General features: G+C 35.8%; 1 protein-coding gene across 2 annotated transcripts in view; it reads right to left on the reverse strand.

Moving 5' to 3' along the window:
• Positions 1-3361: 3361 nt before the first annotated feature.
• LOC122527424 (protein RUFY3-like) overlaps positions 3362-25073 on the reverse strand; it is a 32154-nt gene continuing 10442 nt past the window's right edge. For both annotated transcript variants that reach the window (XM_043651609.1, XM_043651610.1), the window contains exons 10-12: positions 24151-24367; positions 23057-23353; positions 3362-5449 (exon numbers count right to left, since the gene is read on the reverse strand). In XM_043651609.1, the coding sequence (XP_043507544.1) occupies positions 5309-5449; positions 23057-23353; positions 24151-24367 (655 nt within the window). In that variant the 3' untranslated portion in view covers positions 3362-5308. The remainder of the gene's footprint in view (positions 5450-23056; positions 23354-24150; positions 24368-25073) is intronic.

Raw genomic sequence — 25073 nt, forward strand, 5'->3', positions numbered from 1 at the left:
CTGCACCGAACTACATAGAATCTTCAAACATATAAATCTAATGGATTGTGTATTTTTATGCATTTCTATAATTTTTATTTCTCTCACATAAATTTTATATGTTAGTTGTTCATTGTATCAATGTTAGTAATCATTAATCTTTATGAATTCAAGTTATATCTAGATTTCGTGAAAGATATCAGTAAAGTGAGAAATTTAAAACAAACTTTAAATATAGTAAGAATACAGAATAGAAAATACTTACAGAGTATGAAATAAAAATGCAGAAAAGTAAGACTGTATTATAGTCTCGAGAATATAACTTTCAAGCTCGAAAACATCGTAAAAAAATTAAAGTAGAACCCGTAACTACGGCATGCTTGGCGGATTACTGCTCGAGATGTACTACTTAGCTCGGGCCGAAGTTCAATGCTCATACTTATCTTAATCAAGTAACTATTCAATTTAATTATTAAAATCCTCTCGTTATACAAAGAAAACAAACTCACAATCCAATTTCACTGTGCCATGAATAAATATTAAGTAACACGAATAATCAAGTAATACCATAATAACTGAGATACTATACTTTTATTACACTCATATATATAGCATAATATTTTATATTTTGCGTTATATTATGCACAGCATAATATTTAATATTTTGCGTTATATTATGCACAGCATAATATTTAATATTTTGCGTTATATTATGCACAGCATAATATTTTATATTTTGCGTTATATTATGCACAGCATAATATTTAATATTTTGCGTTATATTATGCACAGCATAATATTTAATATTTTGCGTTATATTATGCAGCATAATATTTTATATTTCGTCCATAGGCGAAACATCTAAACGACAATCAACGTTAAAAATAAACAACCTAATCAAAGATTGTTTCACTCGTTAAATGTCATAACGAGTACTTTGAAAATTACACGCAGACTGCGTAACGAATTCAATCTAATCGTCATAACACAAATTCGCTGCACAGAATAACTCTTTGAACCCTTTCTTTTTTCGAAGGATCTCGTGTCTCAAAAAATTCCGTGTCCCGGTCAATTTCATAGTCCGTGTCATGTGAGCTTATTAAAATAGAACACCCCGTATACATATGTATATACATGGCGTATGGGTACATAGATACATGGTACGATTTCGCGGTGGCAGGCATTGTTAACGTCTAGGAAGGATAAGAGCACCGTGGAAGGTGGCCAGAGACTGTTTTACTGCTTTTGCAGCGGCGTGGCGGCGAGTCAAATGGTATGGCGTGCGGTTCTCCCCGCAAAGATTAGAGAGAAGCAGTGTATGCAGCCTGAGGAACAGATTTACGTTCGGCAGGTAGATTGCACATTACGGTCGACATTTTCTATGTGGCCACGGTTTCCCCGTGGCTGCAACCTTCCTCTCTCGCTCGAGACGCTTCTCTCAAACGCGAGACATCATTCAGCCATTGTTCCGTACTCTCGTAAACCTCTCTTCACATCCAGTTACGTTCTTTCGCGTTTCAAGTTTGATTCGTTTGCCGTCGACGTGACTCCCTTGCAAGTCGACTCGATCTGGTCAGTTAATTTTATTTAACTGCAGATACGATTTTTCCAAGTGTCTACGACTTTTTTTTTAAGTTGAACGTGATGTTGATTCACAAAGCATTTGCAAATGGATCTGATCGTAACGTATTATTGCATTCTTTCGATTCTGGCTAGCAGTTACTGTTGAATTCTTCTCTTTATTCGTTTCGATCAAATCCGTTAGAGAAACAGAAAGAAAAGATGAAAAGAACCGGGAATATTTCTGATGATAAAGATGAGCAGTGTTTGCAAAGGAATGAGTGTATCTTAATACGCATCATTAAATTATCAAATATCTTATTCAAATCATTAGTGAAATTTACTGTACGTTTCAACAACTGTTTTACTTTGAACATCTACTTTCGAATCGTCCTCAAATATATAAAACACGATCAATTTGTCATTCATAGCGATTTCAACACTCGAAGAATAGAATTTCCAATCAAAATGGCAAACAAAGTAATTCTCGTAAACAAATAAATTCATTGTATCTATTGATTACAAATTTCATTCGTGATATTTTATTAGCACAGGACAAATTTTATGCTTGAAAGATATTGAATTGTTTGGAGAGTTCGCAGTGACAATCAATTATAGTATGCCATGTAATCCGATTGGCAAAAGATTATTTATTATTTATCAACTTCTATCAATTAACGAAACATTGAGTTTTGACGGATAATGAATAATCAACGAGAAAGAAAAATCTAGGATCGATGGATAAAAATATTTTTCAAATATTAAAATATTTAAATATAAAATGACCAAAGTAGAATATTTATTATATCTGATGGAGCCAACGAATTTAGATTCCACAATAATGTGCAATTAGATTTCATTGCACAAGTTCTTTTTTTCTATAACGAAAAACTGAAGATTCGTCTTCTAGAGAAGCGATTACTCAAAAAAAGGAAATTACTCAAATAGCGAACATTTATCGAAAAAGATACTGAAAATACGGTCGAGTTAATTTCGAATCTTCTGTCTGTCATTTCGTTTGCTGACTATTATTGCGTCAGAGCTGGCCAAGAATCATTGTTCTCCAGATATGGAGCTCACAATGAGCTTTGTGAGGCGAGGACAATGATATATAGCACAATTCCTGTGATTGAACGTTTGTCTGGAACGAAAGGCACGTTGTAACCGACAATGTAAGAGGAAGAGTCCTGCCTGAGATGTCAGGTATATTACAAAGTTTTGCCCCTTTTCTTCCTCGATGTTACTTTCGCCCCCGAGTCGTATTCGTTGATTTTGCTAGCGTGATGCACGAAACTCGACCGGTCAAAACAATCTTCAATAAAAAAAAAAAAAAAAAAAAAATTGGGTGAAATGATATTTCATATTTAGATAAAGTTGCTTCGAGGATATATTTTTATTGTTATCAATATTTTGTTTTGTTATAATGTTTCAATAGTTATTGAAAAATTAAGAAACCATCAAGTCTTCAAATGAAACAATGAGAGATGAAATTTTCATTTTAAAATAAATTACAAATAAATCGATGGTAGTATATAAAACGTTAATCTTGAATACACAGACTAAAAACGAACTAAAAGTTAAAAGTGAAAGCGGTAAGCTCGGGATATATCTGTATTCTGTCAGAGATTTTTTTTAAAGTTCGGATAATCAAAGTCGCGAAAAACAAAATTCACCGCGTCATACTCTATGTGCCTTTAATTGAACAAATTAATCCCGCGAAATCTCTTTTTCGAAGATTACAGTTTCTCTTTGAAGCACAATATTTGCTGATAAAAAGAAAATCAACGTGCAAAGAGAGGGAAAGGATCGACAACATGGAAAATATAAAACCAGCCTTTTTATTTTGCGTAAAATCTTTCAACGGCGCTACAGAAACATTTGAAAAATATCATTATACAGGCACACGTTTTGTTTCTTTCTTTCTTCCTTCCTTCCTTCTTTCGAAAAATCGTTCTCAGAATCCGACGACGGATTTTCATATAATCTATCTGAATTATAAAACACTCGGCTTTATCGACGTTCGTCGAAGCGTCTCTCGACAACAGTCCACCGCGAAAGGAACTAACGAACATTCTAAACTCTCGAGAGACAGAAGAACGTGTGTTGTACGTATTTCTTGATTGTTTGTCTGGCTAATGGCAAAAATTCGACGGTTCGAAGTTTCGAGTTTTTTTTTTTATCGCGATTGTGCTTTCAAACAAACGGAAATTACTTTCAGTCGAGTGATCACAAAAAGTATTTGCACATATCTGTGGTTTATACAATCGAAACATTCAACACATAAAATTTTATTTTAGCTATTCAATACAAGTTGAAAATATCAGACAATGTTGGGTCGTACAAGGGATTATAATAGTTTATTGAATTCAATTCAGAATTGAGCTAGATTGTGTTTAATTTTAATTCACATATCTCATGTCTTGTGTAGCGAGTGAAATATACCATATTACTGGATAAGAAAATTGTTGAAAATGTTATCATCCATCAACAGTACCAATTAAGGATAAAAAAAAGTCAAAATTTTTTGGAAAATTTAGTTTCTCGATTCGTGTTTTAAAAATGACTAAACTAAACTAAAACGTTGATTATTAATTTCTTCGTTATGCCAATGATGGTCAAGCAACTACGTATTATAGGATAGGTGGAAATAGCCTTTGTCACATAAAGTAAAATACAAACTATGCTATTACAAAATTAATATCTTCGCTACGATGGCCAAGTAGGTATTATCAGGTACAATTATACAGACTGTTAGCATTACGCATCGAAACGATGGAACGATGATGAAACATAAAAGTGAAATAAATGTAACAACCGTTGATTGATAAAATTAATAGCCAGATATAATGTTCATTGAACCTATAGTTTAATTCCGACGATGAAATTGATATTTCTACGAATACAGCTGGAATATACTAGTACTTTCATACTTCTTTTTTCATAAATGTACAAACATGTTTAATGATAATTACATTGTGGAACATTGCAAATTTCATGCAATTGAAAACATCTGAGAGATGGCGAATTGGATGAATTACAAAATAAAACTACAAAATAGAAAATAAAATTAATTATTGAATTGTGTTCCTTGCAATTACTAGATCATCTTGTATCATCAAGCATGCTTCTTTCACCTTTCCGGAGATAGTGCAGTAAAAATTTCGAATTCTTTCTTCAATTAACTCAATCTCAATTATTACAATTCACGTACGACCCAACAATTGCAATTAATAACAGTTATTTCTCCCCATCGTCGAAATTTCTGTTTCGTATTCGGAAAATTTCACACTTTCCACTTCCACTTGCGTCAATTAAACATTGATAATTGACGTACGATGGCAGAAAAAATTTACGGTACAAAGCTTAACAGATTAACAAAAGATTAATAATCTACTCTCTGAAATCAATCGCTACAAACACCGACGATAATGTGCAAACACTTTTCTCGTCCATCGTGGTTCACGTCATCGTACTTTTGACCCCGCGTGTCTCTTACAAAACCTAACAATAGCAACGTTACGTACGTGAGGCGAGGCAATGTCGCGTCAACAGGTATTCCTCTGAAACCGTCGTGCGTCGAATTGAAAATTGAAAACAACTTCGTACGAGGCCTGGTGCCTTCCTCGACCTCGGCCTCGTGTACGTGTGTGATGTGTGAGTGTATGTGCGGGTTAAGATCCTTCTCTTCCAATATTTTCGTTTGCTTCGCTGGATTCGATCGAGCGCAGTTGCTGCAACGACGAACAACCAGCCAGCACGATAATTACTATTAACGCGTGCTCGTGTACCGGCCCACCAGGAACACGTAGCACTCGTCACAAACGCGAACAGGTTTCGTGGAGTTCGGCAAGGCTGTGGTGTTGTCGCTACAGGCGTGGCAAAAGATTTTGCCGCAGTTTCGACAGTGGTGCTGCAACAGACATGATTCAACCTGATTAGTAAAGGGAGGACAGGGCGAAGAAGATCAGTGTACAAACTGTCGATAAAATCAACGAAGATGTAAGTAGAATAATAAATTTGTATTATTTTGTATATATTATTTTATTTGTTTTATTTATTAGAGAGGGGTGGTTAGGGAAATATGTTAATTATTACTGACTGTCTTGTAAAATTATTTCTCTAGTTTAATTTTGCATTTGATGCTTGACACTTGATATCAAGCATTTAATAGAATGTCACAAGTTGTAGACGGATTAGTTTACGAGAAGAAGACACAAAGTGCAATTATGTAATATATGTAATATATCGAACGTAACGTAATATAAATCTCGTTAGAATATTCAAAAAAACAGGTGAAACAAAAATCTCTGCGTGAATTCAGTTTTACAAATTGCACGAATTCAGAAAATTCGCACAAAAATCTAATTGGAAATTGGGTACTGATATGGGTAATTTATTTCTTTCGTACAAAAAACTCGGAAAGCAAAACTTTCGAATAAATTACAATTCACGAATTATAAGTCGATTGATTATTACATTCTACGAGAAAATATTCTACGAAAACTATTGACCGTAAATTAAAAATCACGAAATTTGAAATTCATCCTCGGTAAAGTATTGTCGATTCCGTTATGAAAGTTACTTACACGTAATACGAGATAATGGAAAGCGGATCAAGGCGAACATGTTAAACCATAATATAGCCCTCGAAAACTATGCAATTTTTGTATATAACAATTTTTCACGAAACATGTAATTTGCAGCTTATTCGTGATATGTGATTTAATATATACGTATACGTGGAAATTCCCTTGAAATAGTGTGCAGTTAATTTTAATTAATTAAGTCGACAAAATCAATAGTTGTAACGTCAACGATTTCCGCTCGAACCTGGAAATACTACAGCCGATTTCATCCTTGTCAGTTTGCCGCGTATAACATCAAACGTAATTTCTTCGGAACTTTAATTTCATAAGTTGACGTCGTTTCGTTGAATTTCATTAGTCAGGAATTTTTTTAATATCTATGTAATTTTCTCGTACGAATAAATTAGAGGTAGCGTACATAAAATTGACGAATAAATGGAAAGTTGCACGGCAACGTGAGAGAACGCTCGAAAATGAAAAAATCTTATTGGTCGTAGGAGAACTTTGGAAGATTGGAATATGAAATATCGTCAGATTCCTCGCATCCTCTCGATCTCGCGTCCATGAAGTTTCATTTCTACGAAATTCTCTATTCTCAGCTAGGATTTACCTGTCTATCTATGATGAATCTTTTTAAATTGGACAGATTGCAAAGGCAGCTTACAAAAAATATTTTATTTAATCTCATCTCGACATTTTTCCTTAATATCGATCCACGATAGATTAACGATTAACCCTTAATAAGTTAATTTCCAAGTGATTTCCAGCTAATTTCATTGTCGGTAAATTTTATCGATCGGTCGCGTTTGAAATCTCTTCGTTTGTAATATATGAAATGCTATCGCGATTGTTATTACGTATAATACACATCTGGTAGCACAATGGCAGAATTTTTCAAGAATAAACGATTCCTCCGACAAGGTGTTTCGTCTATTCGAAGCGTAGACTCTTCAAATAAAACGAACTCTTCCTAATAGTTTATGAATCAGTTCGATCCGTTCTTTTACTAAGAGGTCGCTATCAGAAATCTCGCAAAGGTAAAAGTCGAGATGAAATTCGAGACCCGAGATTCGACCATTCTCGCCTAAAACATGTCTTCTGTTTGATCATATCCGAGAATATTGCTGTTTTACGTTTTAGCTTATTTCGTCCAATTAAACGCCTTAATTTTGTTTCAGCGAATTCAATAGCCAACGTCAACGATTTCAGCTGAAACGCTTCGTTATACTTTAACTTAATAATTTATCCCTGACCAAAGTTCGACAAATTTTATTATCAATTTTATTATCAATTCATTTCGTTTCGACATTTGTTCCTTATTATTAGTATTTTCGTTGGTACTATATATTTTGATTTCATCATTTCTCGGGTATTGTCAATGTCTTAATTTTGTTTCAGTATTCAGTAGTAGACGTCAACGATTTCTGCACTGGGAACCTAGGAACACTTGTTTCTACTTTAAATTTAATTTCTCCTTGACCAAAGTTGTTTGTTCAACGATTTAATAAATTGTGATTTTCAATCGAATTTTCTTCGTTTCACCAACGTTCTTTATTTATTATTTTCGTTAGTATCAACTATTTATACGAATGGTACAATCGCCTTGATGTCACTACAAAATTTTACAATGTAGTATATATAAATGCGATATCTATAATTCAATGTATAAATGTTTTTGCTAATCATTATATATCGATGAATGAATGAAGAACGAAAGAAAAAAAATTATATGGATGAAGTCTTTCGCCGAGCATAAAACAAAAAGTAAACACTTTTTTAACTGAGTTTATTTTATTAAAATTTCCCTATAAAATATGTGATAAATTAAAAACGATACAAACGAATGTATTCCAGCTGGGCTGATTTTAATCACCACGGACGTAAATATTAGTTACTGACTTTTAATGGACGCGAAGCGATGTATTAAAAGCGAAATAAATGAATTATTACGTACAGTTTCAATTAAATTTAAGTTAATAGATTGAAAATCGTAAAAACGGGCATTGCCGCGCTGATCTCCTTTTTGTTTTCGGCAAATAAATTTAACAACTGGAGGGGGGGGGGGGGAAACTTTGTAAAAGAACCACGGACAAAATTAAGCTTTAATAGAGTCTAGGTGAAATTTCTCTCTGGTAAAAAATTTATTGGAAAGTAATTGGACGAATAAAGTGGAACTTTAATTGGGGAATTTGAAACATTAAGACATTCTCAATAAAATATAAATATCGAGAGTCGATGAAAGAAAATTCAGTGAAAATTTAATTCCAAAATTTGTTGTACTTTCAAAAATCGAGGCACAAAGATAAATACAAACTTTACGTATCGTTTTATACATTTACACCCTCTTCAAATATCTTAAAATAGTCATTATTAGACTTCAGATATTTATGCAGGTTCATATTTTAATAAATATTACGACCTTGGAAGTGTGTCCACAAAAATTTATAATCTATTTATTATATTCGCTTCAAAATCTAAACTAAAATGGAGTGTATGATGATGGTTTATTTAATTAACAACAGCATAAATTTGTAAAATATCAAATACTATAAAGTATAATATTACAAAAGTACGATGTGTTAACAATTTCATTAAAAAAAAAACATATACAAAATTTAAAATTCATAATCTGCATCAGTTCAAAGATTAACGAAATTAAATCGCCTGAAAATTTTTAAACGTAAGCGTATATCTCATTCGTTGGAAAATTGAATTTGTATTTGTCCAACGTTCTTCACAACCATGCTGTTCAACATTCGTGTTCATTAGATATTCAGCATGACATCCTCGATAATCATCGGCCGAGACGGTCCACCGTTTCAGGACTAATCCATCGTGAACAAGTTGCCCGATATTACAATACATAATTCAGTGAACGACCAGTCGCGTGAAAATCACGTACCACGCTTTCAATCCTAATTATTGCACCGTAATATGGAAGTAAAAAAAAAAAAAAAAAAATTGAAACGAAAAAGAGAAAAGGAAGAAGAGAAGACTCGATCGCGACCTGCAAACGTTTCGTTTGACATTTAGATGAAAATTTGTCCGGCGAGAGTATTAATTAACTAAAACGCACGAGCCCGTACGCCGGGAGGAGGGGCGGGGGGCAGATGAATATGAATATTTCTCGTCGATCAGAAAGTATCCGGTGGCGTCGGGACGGTATAAAAATAAAGAAAAGGGAGGGAAAAAAACCGGGGGTTCAGGGAATTCCTGCAACCGATAGTAATTCACTAATTGTACGTAATTACTAAAGTAGAACGTCTGGCACGCAAAGGTAGCTGAGAATCAGTACCGTGTATTAATTGCTTAATATAGAGCAGACAACAGTGTTTCAAATTATGAATAATTCGTTTCGGTCCAATTAATGCACGGTACGTTTCAACCCGCGTGCGCGCGTGTGTTTCACAGTTTACCATCCAATTTCTCGTTACGATAAATTCGTTTGTTCGCTCGCGAAGGAGTAAAAATCTCGAGCGGCGAGTTCTTTCGTTCGCTACTGGACTCGCTATTGATGAATCGCCTGTTCCCCTTTGTTTTATCGTTCCAACGCGTGCATTGCATTGAAAAATCGAGCACCGGAAAATGGGAGGGATTGAGCAATAAATAGACTACAGATAGACAGTCGCGAAAATTCGATATATAAAAATATGCCAAATATATAGTAACATACAATGAGCATAGAGTTTTTTTTTTTTTTATATAGTGGATATTGTAAAATAATTTTCCGTCAAAATTCTATAGTTTTAATCGGCTAATTCTTGAATTCCTTTCAACTTGAATCTTTGTTGTTTTACTGGTTGAAATTTTCTCTTTAACGTTCTTTGAAATATAGCAAAATGCATGATGCATCTATTCTCAAATAAAGAAAAAAAAAAAAAAAATGACATCAGAATACGCCGGTGTAAAATAAATTTAATAATAAATTCGTTGCCGCGAGCATATTGTATAATACTATTATCGCTATTGACACTTATGTCACCATAACGAAAAGTAATCACCAAATGGTCGTCAGATATTTTGAACGGGTTATGAAAATATACATACACGACATACACGAATATTTTTATCCCGATGTACAATTTAATTAGCACGACACGCTGACAAACTTCTAATCGTTGACTCGTCATTAATCCCTAATTTATATCACAACTATTGCTATTACATCTCATTCGTTCCTTATGTATCGTGAAAAGATAAAGTTTTAATTCCGCGACGCGTTAAACGACAACGTGGCGTAATTGAATGAAAATCGAAAATCTCGAAACTTCGTCGAAAGTAAAACTACGCGATTTAATCAGATTCTTGCCGCCCATCGCGTTTCCGAGATCAAACATTTTCACAAATATATATTATACAAATGAGCAGCGCGGATCCAGCGAACGTACGATAATCTAAATCGAGCTCCATCAACTCAAATTGCTTCAATCTCGTATCGTGTCCCAAATTTCGTGCGATGAATTTGATAATATATAAAAAAAAAAAAAAAAGCAGAAAAGAAGAAAGTTGGTTCGTTTCGAAACTAATATTTTGAGAGGCACAACCACGAAACTTTTGATTAATTTTTTTCAATTCCAATAAGTTGCAAACGCGTGACCTAGATGGAGCTTTAAGATAACGTGCCTTAAAATAACGTAGAGTGTGTTTAATGGAAATATCAGCGAGAGGAATTGATATCTTGAATTCTTAAGCAACGTGCAAGTCAAGCATTATATGCACATACGTGCAACTTGTTACATTTGAGTGTGTGACATTATCCAAAATTGTGGATATATTCCGGACTTTTTTTCAAATCGGTATTTCTCATTTCCACGTGTCCGATGAAAGACAAATCTTCGATGAAATTCAGATTCAAGAATCGAAGAAAATTTTCTAGACAAAATTCATACTGAAGTAAGAAAAGAAACATTCTATTTTAACAATTGTACAATAATTGTAATAATCGTACAACGTGATAATAACACGAACGGATCTTACAAAGCTGATGAATTATCTCGAAAGGTTCGAAATGATTCAGCAAGTAAAGAGTACGACGTCGAAGTTTGCAAAATCCGCGAGCGAAATCATTTTTTGTCAAGAATTAAAAAGCGCGACTGAAAGCGAGTTTGAAGCAACGATCATTAACGCGAGGATCCACGGTCTTTCTGCGGCTATATTTCGTTCGGTTGGTAACAAAGCAGATGGTCGAGGGGGATGAGGAAAAATTTTCAACGCGGTCCACACGGTCGAAGCCAAAGAGCCGTGCAACACGGTTCGCAGTTACGGATTACGTTCCGCGCGAAAGTCGAAAAAAGTTCACGGGCTAGCACCTGAAGCTGGCACGCGGACAACAGAGGTTTTTTTCGCTCGGCGTACCGGCGGCTCCATTGTCCCTGCGTCAATTTCAGGAAAAAGTACGTTTAATCTTGTAAAATATCATTTTCTTCTATTTCCCCCGCTATGCTACCTTTAAACGTGTTGCGTTCAGAATAGAGTCGAGCAGGACGGAAGAAAGTTTTTGAGAGGGGGTGGGAAGGGGGGAGAGAATTACGCTATTATATTTGTCGCGTGCTTTCGAACGAAAGAAAAAAGAAAAAAATGGAAAAACGATTCGAATGAAATGGCATAGTATTGAGGAGGGGAGAAACTTTTCTGGTTTTCGTTCGAAATATTTGCAGAAATTTCACGCGCTCGTTTTCCGCAGTCGTTTGTGGAAATAACATTTCCATATTTCGTTTTCTTGTGAAATTCTAATTTTTTGGACGGCAAAGTTTAGACAGGAAATTGAATTCGATACCGGTACAATAAACTTGAATTTAACGTCCGTTTCTTTAGCAAGTTGGTTAAAAACAATTATGCCACTTTCGCGAACCTCGGCAAAATCGACCTCGTACGTTATTTGCGAAGAAATATATATTTTACGGTATCAAATGCTCGTTGCTAATTGTACAGCTACATATCAAAATGTAATTGTAATGCTACGAGGCAACAGATATTAAAAATCAGAAATCAAAGTATCGAAACTCAATTGTTCCTCACGTAGTAGAACAACCAATAATTATCGTGTAGTTAACATCATCAGGTAGTGATAATTATAATTAATTAATAAATTATTAAAGCTGTTATTATTATTGAAATTATTATTCACATCCGCGAATTTCTGAAAATCAATCGTATCCTCGAATGTATTCCCAGCTTCTCGAAGCGAAGTTATTATCTCCAAATTTCAAACAGAGGCATAAAAATAGAAAGTTAATATATAGAATTGTAAATAATAATTCGGTAAAATAATAAAACGTGACAACAGAGAATAATAGTTTAAAATGTACAATATTGGCAATATATCTATTCAGCGTTCTCCCAATTGAATTCAACTTCTCCACTTCCGTTCTCCGTAAAGACACGTGTTTACGTAAATTGTCCACCAAACGTCAGACTCTTCCAATAATCATTTCCTACCGCCATCGAGTATCGAGGATTTTGAGAGTTCGCAACACGAGCCGAAGAATTTCGACGATGGACACGAAATCGACGGAAATAATAAACGTTGCTTCCTCTGCTCGTGAATTTCGTTCCCCACGACGGGGGAAGGGATGAAGAAGGAACGGGTCGTCAAGCAGGCATCGAGGAACGAGAAAGTAAAAGAAACAGCGGAGGATTTGCAAACGCGACGGGATAAAAAGGGATCGAAGGAGAAGGAAACGAGAAAAGGAAGTTTATGGCGGTCTATATATGGTTCGGGTGAAGCCGGTGATGCTTCCTCCTTCTACTATCCGGTTTCTCCATTACCCCCGGTGGATCTTTATTTTCGTGCCATTACCAACCGGTCTATTATAATAATGTGGAATTCGTCGTGGTCGTCTGAGACGGGTGAATAAGAGACGCGCGATCTGGCGCGACCACCACTTTAAATTTTACATCTAAATTGAATCCCCTGAGTAAAATAGCGTGGTCCCATCGTTCGTTCGTTCGTTCGTTCGTTCGGTCGTCGTTGGTTGTCGATTATTACCGGAAGAACTGAGAGGCCGAATAATATCATTCTGATAACCGATTTCCACACCGAGTTAATTATTGAACCGTCCCATCAACGTGACTTACGAGGGCAGAGCCACGAGGAGCTGGAATACGACTTTCTCGTTGACCCGTCGACCTGTTCATCTGATCTTCGTCCTGATAAGTATCTACTTATGGATACCTTCCAGCAGGAATAAATCAAACGTGAATGTTATCGTATGATGGTCCAGAGGGGGAGGATTTATTAAGGAGGGCGAAGGTTTCAAGTCGCTCGATCTCAACAGTTCGGAATTAATGATGCAATTAGCAGTTACACCTGTTCAAACATTATAAGAGAACGATTATAATTTGCGCAGTTTGTTTGGGTAATATTGATTGCAATTTTTCTAAAATTTTGTTTCAATTTTTATTTGATATTTAAAGAAGTAATACTTTTGAAATTTGAAAGATGATCAAATATTTGGAATTATCTATGTTCAGTCAATAGAGATTCCCATAATTTGTAAATTATAAGAAGACGTTTGCATAAATTCATAGCATTTTGAAATAAAAAGAATAAAGTAGTGTAAAGAGATAGAAATTATTACAATATTTTCATGCAAACTTCATCGAGAGTCGTGCAATTATAATTTATACGAAAATTAATCATATAATTGAGGTGAGGTTCCTTTCGTTCCTTTTTTAACACGCTTGAAATGAAACTCTGCAATTAAAATTTTGCAATCATAATTTCGAACTGAGTCAAATTACATGTTAATGATGTTTTAAAAGAAGAGACTAATTTGTGTTTCTTAATTCTCTTATTACAAACGATTATATAAAGACACGTATTGTCTTTATTCTAAATTCTACTTTATCTGCTTTATTCGCCATTTTTTTTTTTTTTTTTATTGTGTTTCATTAATTTTGATTCTAATTATCAGATCATTTTAGTGATTTTTTCCAATTTTGGCTTAATTTAAATTCAAAGTGAAGATAATATCTTCTCTACAAATCGATGAGAACATTTAATTTAGAGAACAGTTAACATTCTCTGGAAGTAACACTATTTAGGTAAATTGGAGAAGTTTAACTCGGAATCAGAATAAGATCGTTTTACATACATGTTCGTGTATTGCATTGTTCTGCGTGTAATTTTAAGATAGGATCACGAGGTATAACTCAATTCTTTGTTTCACAGACATTATAGACAAAACTTGACAATTTATCAATAGTTTATCGCACCTTAGATAACAGACTTGAACATAGTTCAACAAATTGTTAAAGTTCCAAGTTTATTATTTTTAAATCTCTTTCCATTCTAAACACACAGAACCGACAATATTTTTTTCTCAAGATTTAAACATCGTTTCCATTTCACTTGCTTACGCTTGACTTTCGTTGGATTTTAATTTAATTTTAGTTTAAAAAAAAACTAAACTGTTAAAATTTCTTGCCGATTCCGGTGCGATGATACGTATAATGAAAGGAAGAAGGAACAGAGAAGGCAGGAAAGTGGGAAGAAAGATACATTTCAGGGTGGTAGCATCATCAGCAAGGTTTGCTAGCAAGCTTCCGGCTCAGACGTAGGAAGGTCAGGTCAGAGATCGTATTTGCACGAACGGGGATGATTAGACGAGGACTCATGAGAATACTAGTTGGTGTGAATCCCAGCGGTGGTAAATGTAAGAGGATCGCCACAATTCCAATACAAATTCGCCTGATTATAAGCACACGAGTATTCGAAAACAAATTTTTGCAACGGATTTTATATCACGATCGGTCATAAATCGTAAATCGTAATTTTTATCAATCGTCAATCGTAAATCATAATTTTCATGTTGAATTTTATACCGAACATTGTATTGAATTTTCATATTGAATATCATAGAAATATCTTCGTTTATACGTTTACACTACGTTTATTAAAAAAAAAAACATTAAAATATTAAAATACATAGACATTATAGTATAGTTTCTTAAAAATTGGGAAAATTTTCATACAAGCGACATGTCCTAACCATCTTTTTACAATTATCTAAATTCTTCCAATTTTAAAGCGAATATGATATGATATCTGTCGTTTCTTTCTCTGGATCGCAGAAGACTAATTGAGACCGTACAATTACGAAAGGAATTTAAAATGTCGCAATCAACATCGAGCATTAAAGTTCTACCAAAGATCAAGTAATTTAAGACTTTCCAGTGAAAGATCCCATTGCCGTTCCGCGAGGATTAATTATCTTCTATTCGTAAGAATATAAAATAATCCCATAACCATTCGATCCGCTAATATCGTCAACCCAACTGTGCAAGGTATCATTTGTGCGAGTAATAGCATTATCAGACGCAACGTTATCCTCCTGCCTCGCTGTGACATCTCGATCATAAGTTAAAGGGATTAATTGAAGGGCGCGATCAAACGCGAGATCGTCGCTCAGTACGGTTAATTAGCTTTGTATTATTGAAACGCAAGGACACAAATTACGGGGAGAAGGGACGCAAGAGCGAAAAATGGTAAATGACGAAAGCAACGTAACGCTACGGTCTCCGATTGTTTCAACTTTCGCACCATTCCGCTCATTTTCCGCGAGATCGCGTGAACGAACGATTCTTTTTTCTTTTCCTTTTTTCCCCTTCCCCGCGAAGGATCGTTAACCTAATTGGACGTGTCTTATTGCTCGCAGCTGTTTTTCCGCTGCGAAAAGAGGGATGTTCGTGCATTGGGAATAGTTCATTACGAAGTTTATGTTGAATCTTAATAATCATCGCTGGCGCCGCTGTAATTTCTTCCAACTCCAGCTGGAATAGAGCGATTTACGCTCCTTTGTTACGATTCTCGTATCGTTCTCGTACGATAGTTATTTCGCGACCTCAAGTATTGACTTGTGTTTCATTTTCTCGTACTTGAGGATATTCTGTTCTATTAAACGAATGTGTTTTAACGAAGATCATTGATTACCATTGTACGTATGATTTTAATCTTGTCAAGGAATTTAGTTAGGAAATGACGAAACTGGTGTAATTACTAAATGCATAATTGTCATAATTGAATTAACAATAATGGTACAATTTTCAATTTTTTGACTGAGTTTTAAAAAGTATTTTTAAATATATTAGAATCGTTATATTGTTCTAACGAGATTCGTATCTTGGTAAAATCATTACTGCTTGAATTATTAATAATTTCTCTCCACAAGCCAAGAGTGAAACTTGGCTTCTCGATTTCAAGCAGATTTCTTACAAACCAACAGGGAGATATTTTCTTTCCTTAATTAAACGGGACAGAGAGCAATTAATTACACAAAAGGAGAATGCTTCGAGCCAATATTAATCAGTTCGATAAGAACTAAAAGGAACAAAAAGAACTTAATACCTTATTGCATTTATAATGAAAGAAGTAGCCACTCTAAAGAAATTCATCTCTTATTGAATGAGCAGTCTATCCATCTTATTTAATTTAGAAGAGAGTTTAGCCAGAAACGTATTTCAGTATAACACTTGATTAATGAAAGATTTATAGTTTCACTTCGCAAAACAAATACATTTCACTTATTATTAATAAAGTGAAATGTTTCTGTGAACTGGTCAGAGGCACTATTGATGCAAGAACAGAAAGAAATCCCAGCATATTTTAACATTTCGGTAATTTAATAAATAATTTAATAAATAATTAAATTATAATCGATCGGAAAGTGATATCGAAAAGAGTATACGATTATTAAACTCGAACGAACTGCCAATCAATATGAAACGAGACATTGGAGAATACATTTTCTAAGAATATTCATATAACAGATAATCGTTAGTGCCCGGTTCACGTTAAAATATCAACATAAGAGACCCGACGTGGCTCGGTTATTAACATCTGTGCGCGAATCGATATCGTCGATGATGCAACGTTACGACACCATTTCGGCGTTACAGAGGGATACCTGCTTCTTATTCCAATTTGCAATTTATGCGTCCTAACATCTGGTTGCGGTAACGCATGTGCATCGACGATGCCTTCACGATCGATTATTATTAGTCCCGGGCACGATTAAACGGGCAGAAATATTAAACGCAGAATTTATTGAAGAACAGCATTTGACCAAATAAATATATAATATAAATTGGATAAAATGCTATCGAATCGCTGAACATTTTCCTTTCCAAAGGAAGATGAATATCTATCTTCTATGTTTGGAATTAATTAATACTTTACAGAGTAAGACGACGATTTCGATCAGAAATGGGGGTCGTCTCCATGTAATACAAAACTGATAGAAAATTAATTGCAAGCAATACATATATATATATTTGCATATAAATCAGTTGGATATAAATGAAATACAAATATAATCGAAGCAAGATATTAAAAACTTTGGAAGCAGGTTGTTCTTGGCGAGGAAACTTAAACGTTACAAAGAATATATTATCAAGTAATTTAATTCAAACATTAGGATCGTCGAGTCGAAAGTTTATAAAGTTTTACGGAAACGCGCCATTTTACAATAACGGTTCGAACGAAAACTGATAGTAAGTAACTTCGATCTATCTCACGTACGATTTCAATCCGCACGTAGGCTGTTTCAATTAAACAACATACGTCTAACGTTTCTTCTCAGAATTCAACTTGTTTAAATTCAGACAACTTGAAATATCCGAGAGATATCAGACTGGACGCAGTCCGCAAGCAACAAGCAGAATGAAAAAACAATTTCGCAGCAAAAACGATTCTATCTTAGCTTTACACCGCTAAAAGAAAAGTCATATTACTATTTATATTCCTATTAATATCTCTCCATAAATACGAAACAAATTGTTGCAACGACTGATGGCTCTAAAATAACAATAGTATTTCAAATACAGCAGAATCTATCTGAACTCTATTCATGAAACGGAATTTTACCCTGAATTTTTGCTAGTTGAATTCGAGCCTCCATTACGGTACACACGTATCAGGTGAATCGTGAGTGACTTCACGAAAAGGTTCGCGAAGGTCACACCGAGGTTCATCATAGATTTTCCATCGCGGCGAGACTCGAAAAATAAAATCATCGGTGGCCACGGTCGACAGTCCTTGTCCACCTGCACGGCAACACGCTCGGCTAACCTATTCTATATTAAACAGTATGGTAATGCCGGCACGGCGCGAAAAATGAGTAACACAAGGATATCCCGAGCGCTGGCTTGTTATTATGCAATAACTTACCAGCCGCGTTCTCCTCCCTTCGTAATGCCCCGTGTCTTCGTAATGCCAAGCAACGTACGAAGGAGTGGATAGAGGAGCGGAGGAAAAAAAGGGGTAAAAAGGAGAAAAATATGGGGGCGGAAGAAAGCACGGTCTAAATGTGCTTCACGGGACGGAGCAACGTCTCTATCGGGACGCCGGGCCGCTGAATATGCATGTCGAACGTGCATGCATTGAACACGCTAGATCATGTATGCGTACCGTGGGGGTGGGAGGGGAAGGAGAAAGATAGGAGTGACGGTGCAGTAATGTGATTGCACCGTAAGCGAAGGTGAACGCGGTATTTTCGGTGAATCGCGGTGTCACGTTGCTTATGATTATTCGCGGAATGGAAACTTTTGATTTCGCTGGAGTTTGCGTGACGCACTCCGTGGCGGTGTTTGCGTCGTTTTGTGCGATATTCTAGGCACGAGATTCTATCGAGCAAAGTGGTTGTATTCCGTGGAAAGTATTCCAGTCTCGTTAGACTTTAATCCTCGGTAGATTTCACATTTCTGGGATATTTCTTACGCTTTTCGTCAGTCTTCGTTAAATTCATTGACTCGTTAGAAATTTTTGATTCAGAGATACTCGTTTTCCTTTTAATATCGATTCAACGGTTTAATTGGTATGTCGACATTAAAAGGAATTTTAACGAAAGTATTCTGAACCTGATGTCTATTGTACAATCGTTGTTTGTAGAACTTATATCTTCAAATTACAATTCAAATGAGTTCGTTCGTTGTTACTGACGGGTAGAGAAAGCTTTCGGCAATTTGACCGATATCAGGAGAATTATACCAAACGAGATTTTTCTGCACGAATCGCTTTTTATCTACGTTCACAGAGAGTCTGATTATATTCTTGCTCGTTAACTAAAAACATATTTGTGCTTTCCTCCGTGGCAAAAATTTAAACCATCATCACGGGGATTTAACTTTTTCTACAGATTATTTTCTCCACTTGAAGTTAGAATGTGTCTGCAGCTAAGTTTTTAGAATTATCCTGTGTACAGCTACGCGGCGAAGACACATCCAGCTTATCTCCGCTATGTAAAGAAGCATCTTTCTTAACAGGAATTCCGTTTTTTTTTTTTCGCCTCCCCTCCGTTCTCGAGCTAGTGTTCTTTTTATTTAAGAGTAGAAGAAGCTTCAGATACGTGCTATAAGCTGCTGTGGGCAGAACTTTGCCGAGCAAAGTAGCTCCGGACAAGATAAAGTTTGTGGAAAGACATTGTACAACGTGATACGTATCAAAATGTGTAAAATTAGAAATCATTATATCATGCAAAATGATCCGAACGAGCGCGCGCGCGTTTAATAAAACGATTTCGCTCCGAAATGAATTAATGCAACTTCAATTCGCTCGGTACATCGCTCGATACGTAAATTCCTACGTATTATGCATCAACATTAATTACAAACAGTCTTTATGCAATACTGAAATTATGTATTATTATATTAACTTTGAATGTATTGTGTATTATTTAACACAAAATACATTATGGTACCTCTCGAGAATATGCTTTTTTTTTACAACAGTGAAGTAACAGTTGGAGGTGCAACGAAAAATTAAAAAATAATTTTTACGGGATCTACAATCTTTCGTAGAGTTTATAAAATCTAATAGAAGAGAAATGAGTTGAATCTAATTGTCGTTTTTACCAAGTCAAATTTTACAATTCTTTCGATTCTTTTTGTAAAACGCAAGCGAACGCTCGTCTTATAATCAACAGCTGTTCAAAACCATCTTCTAGATACGCTCGTCTTTTCCAATTTCTTCGGGAATTTCATTCGAATGATCACCAGAAGTTGATTGAACATTTTCAGAAATCGAACTGAATCTCTCTACTACGTGGAACAATTTCCTCAACTCTTTGACCGGAGACTTCAAGTTGAATTATCATTGGAAAATTAGAAAATCTTCAACCCCTTTAGAACGATGCTTGATGTTGATAATTTCTTTTTTATTTTTATTTTTTTTTTTAGAAAGAACGTAGATTAAAAGTACATTTTCTATTGTAAAAGAAAAGTCTTTTTCTTTTAATATTTTCTAAATTAAAGTTAGTGTCGGTAGAGATACCTTTTTTAACGAAAGGTTATTGACGATAGACAGAGAAAAAGGTAAATTATATTTTGTACCATAAAGCCGAAGCCTTTTTAAAAGTTTTTTTCTTTTAATTAAATTTAGTATCAGAGCAGATGCTCTTTTTGACAAAAGGTTATTTACTACAGTATGGGAAAATATAATACGTATGAGATATTAATCTGCCACTAATTTAGTAGAGTAGTCTGCTTTCTTCAATGAATATTAATAAATTGAATATAATGGTAATATAATTCAGTTAAAAATACATGTCTAGTAAATTATTATCAATTTTTTTCTTCAAAGCGCAAATATTGATTCAGTGAAAATATTAATCCATTAAGGACCAACGTAACATTTCATCTGTAATTTTTTTCAATCAATTTGTAGTATCGAATTTTTAACAAGAGAATTTCAAGTGTTCGCTTGATATTTTTCTCACGGTAATTGAAACGTGAATTAAATGATAAAAAGATGTTTCTCCCTTTCGTTGAAATACCTGAACAGGAGAACATTCTTTAACAAAGTTCAGCATCTTTAATACACCCTCGCAACATTCGACTCATTTCCTGCTTTAAAATTCGCTTAATAAAGAATTAGCTGTGAATAGAAAATGACAACAATCTTGCAGCAGCGTTTCCTCGCTGTAAAAGTGAACGTTGTATCGCTAATGGAATTTACAAGTAACCGAAAGAAATAATAAAATACTGTAAAACAGTTTTAAAAGATAACCGACACCTTCCTTAAAAAAGAAAGAAAGAAATTACTATTGAAAATAAAAGACTGTGCAAAAAATAAATTGCGTGCACAGTTTGTAACGAAAATATTAAGTCGTTAAATATTTAGAGTCGACTTTTCGAATTTCAATCGATTTATACAAAAAAAAAAAGTTTTATTTAAAAAGAGAAGAGTGCAGCTGCACAAAACTGTGTCAATGCACAAAAATATATAAAACTAATTTCGATCACAGATATCTTTCAGCATTTCATCAAAGATGAAAAAGCTTTTATTTCAGGGACAGAGCCTCCAATCACAGGGCATCAGAACTCACAATCAACTTTTCAAAGTTTCAGCTAATATTTAACTATCAAACTATCGATGGCTGAGGTAAACAGATGGAATCAAACAAGGTATGAAATGAAAATATATAATAAAAGGAGAAGTCTCTGTCTATATATTTTACAAAATTTAAACCCGAAGAACTTCCAAAGTAATTAAAAATTACCGAAATTGGTCGTTTTTGGCTCTAGTATCATTAGACTGGTCTAACATTAAAAAAAAAAAAAAAAAAAAAAACAGCCAAAATCTCTAAAAACCTGAACCTAACCTAAAAGCCCAAATATGTACCTAATGTTCCATCAGAATAAAATGACCGCTTTTACGTTTTATCAAATAGTCGTTTAGTAGAAAAAAATTGAGATTAAAAAAAAAAGTTCACGTAATCCCTGAACCCTATTGGGCACAGAGTCTATTAAAATCTAAATGACCCGCGTTTTCTAAATTCAAATCTTCAAGCATCTGTACACCAGCGGCTCGACGCAGATAGAATCTAATCAAAAATCCACCGCGAAATCTCTTCAATTATCCGTGGGTCGTGGAAGGCAGGAAGGAAGGAAGGACTGGGCACGGACTACCAACAAACGAGGAATCGAGGGGAGGGGGAGAGGAAGACCGGTTGTAATTGCAAGCCGTAACACAGCCCGATACACCGTGTTATCTCTAATAACAGAACTGTCATGCATCAAAGTTCTCCCTTGGCTGGTGCACGCGATTCGCATCTTCGAGGCGGCTGCACGAGTTAAAGGTCGAGAGGAGGAGATCGTGGCTAGAAATAAAAGCTCTCGACACGTACGACACGTGACGTTGCTTTGTACGTATTTGCTTTTATACAGAGACGGTAGAAAGAATTTGAAAAATGCGAGATAATATTCAAGAAATTACGAAGTTAGCTGTTGAAAGATTAGTGAGATCTATTAAAAGACTCAATGACAATTAGTAACGGGAAGTGGTGGAAAAAATACGTAGCAATATTTGGAAACATTTCTCAAAAATTCGAAACGCGTTTACGTGGAAAAGACAGTTTATGTGCAAAATGATGATTTACGGTAATCTATCTTTTCGTGGACATTTCTGTTGATTGTTATATTTATATTCATAAGAATAATCTTTAAAATAATTTGGATTTCTATGTGTATCTAGAGCAAAAGCAAGCTTATTCGCCGTGGTTATTTCTGATTCAAGCGAACGATCGAGAAAAGTTCCGTTCACGAAATTGCCTCTCAGATTACGCTGATCACCGCAGAGATCTCGCATATACAACGTTAATTTCATTTCGAAAACGTGTCGGCATGCATAACGATCGGGACACGTGCATAGCTATGGAACTATGGAGAAATCTGGAGCCGGTTGGACCCGGTAATTTTCAGGGTGGCAAGGATAATTGAACGATTAAGCGAACTCAGGGCTCGGCCTTTCAGTAGAGCAATCCCTGCGCGTCGAACGTCGACAAAGACAACGACAACGACGACGACGACGACGACGACGGCGACGGCGACGACGACGGCGACGGCGACGACTGAGCAGGCAGAAACGAAAAGAGAGCAGAGGATCCTCGAACAGGAAGGTGGAAGGCGTACGAGCAATTAAAAAGTTTGATTACCTTGCGACGAGTGATGTTGAACTCTCGGTTGCAGCTCTTGCACTGGGTGACCAGCCGATCGTTCGCCCAGGTCGCTGCACCCTCCTGCTGCTGCTGCTGCTGCTGCTGCTGCTGCTGCCACTGCTGCTGCTGGCTCTGCTGGTGATGCTGGTGTTGAGCGTTGTCAGCGGCCTCGCGTAATTCCACCGCCGCCAATTTCGCCGCGCTCAATTGTCCGCCAAGTTCCTCCAGAGTTCGTTCCTGCTCGTTGCAGATCTCCTTCAGCGCGTAATGCTCCTCCTGCAGCGCCAGGTATTTCTGCAACACATGGCCAAGGGAATTACACTAGAGCCCCCCCCCTCCCCCTCCCACTCCCTTCTTCGACGCCAGCAAACTTTGTCGCAGACGAAGGGTTCCCCATCTGTTTCCCCTGTCCCCAAACGGGTTATCGGTTGTTAGGAGAGGCCGATTGCGAAGTCGCGCTGCGTCGACTATTAGCGAGGAGATTCGATTCCGCCGTGAGTCGAAGTTCTGGAAGATTGATGAAGAGTGGGAGTGGGAGGGGGTGGAAGTGGTTGCTTGAAAAATCGATCGGGAAAGGCGAAGTGTTTTGGGGTTGCGAGGAACGAAGGTAGCGAGGTAATGCGGTATTGTGGGAAGGAACCAATGACTGATTGAAACTATGGGGATTCGATTCGGGTGATTGTGTCGGGTGTTTCTTGCTCCGGGCAGAATATGGGGATATTTGATGACCGAATTCAATGAGAAATTATGATGATAGCATCGAGGCGATAAATATTCTTTTGTGGCTCAAAGGAATTGATTGCAGTTGTGTTTTCCTTTCTTCTATCGTGTCTGATGTTGACGTTCTATATTGTAAAAATGAAGAGTACAACTTCACGATATACCAAACGCAACGAAACATTAAAAATTTATTTTAATTGATGCAATTAATAGTGATATCGAACAAATTGTTGTTATTACTGTCTTTCGACGTCACAGTGAAAGGAAACGAAAGGAAAGAAAAATTCTGATTCTTCCGATGATTTCTTTCCAATCAAAATTTGGTCACGGTGTTTGGAAGCTGGTGAAGTTTAGGCCGGTGTACAACGTACCTCGGACACCCGCCTCAGCTGATCGATCTCCTGATGTAATTGAGAGATCTTCTCCGTGTTAGAGATCGATGCTTCCTGCAAGGAGGTTCTCCATTCGCGTTCGAGTCGCAATTCCCTCTCGACCCCGTTCGCCCTTGCTTCTCTCTCGGCAGCCTCGGCTCCCAAAATCCTCACCCTCTCCACCGCTCCTGATCTCACGTCGTCCATTTCCTTGCACCTGATTAAGTCAAATCGCTGGTACTCAAAGCGTCGAATACAATACTATGCTCTACCTCTTCTCTCTCACTCACTCACACACACGCACACATGTACACACGTTCTCTCTCTCTCTCTCTCTCTCTTTCTCTCTTTCTCTCTCTCTCTCTCTTTGTCACGTTGAATTTCTGAAACAATCGAGAAACGTGAAACTATTCCATGGACGACGACTGAAGTTTTAATGAGGAAAAATTTTAGAGTGAATTTTCAATTTTTAATAGAAAATTAAGAGGTAACTTGGAATTTGAAATCCTGGAAAAGTGGGAATAATTGATATTTAAGAGAGTGCAATGTCGAGTTTATCTTTGAGCTGTCGAGTTTATCTTAACGATAAATAATTGAAACCAAGATAAAAAAGGAGACTGTGATAGACGTGTGAAAATATTCTACGTGCAACGATTGAAGTTTTTACAGAAAAAAAATCATGTGATTTTAATTTTTGGTGGTACTCGAGAAAATAGGGTACAATTGGCAAGAAATTGAATTAGAAAAAATGGAGAAATTGGCATTTGAGAGACAAGCGAGTTGAATAGTTGAATTTGACATGCGATGTTTAAAAAGAGTGAATTCTATTAGGCCATTTCATAAATAAAAGGACAGTAAAAAAATTTGATAAATCAGGAAATAATTTGTCATATACCACAATCAAAAATTTATAAAATAATCTA

The sequence above is a fragment of the Frieseomelitta varia genome, unplaced genomic scaffold (genome assembly GCF_011392965.1).
Source record: "Frieseomelitta varia isolate USP_RPSP 00005682 unplaced genomic scaffold, Fvar_1.2 scaffold_217, whole genome shotgun sequence".
NCBI classification, from domain to species: domain Eukaryota; kingdom Metazoa; phylum Arthropoda; class Insecta; order Hymenoptera; family Apidae; genus Frieseomelitta; species Frieseomelitta varia.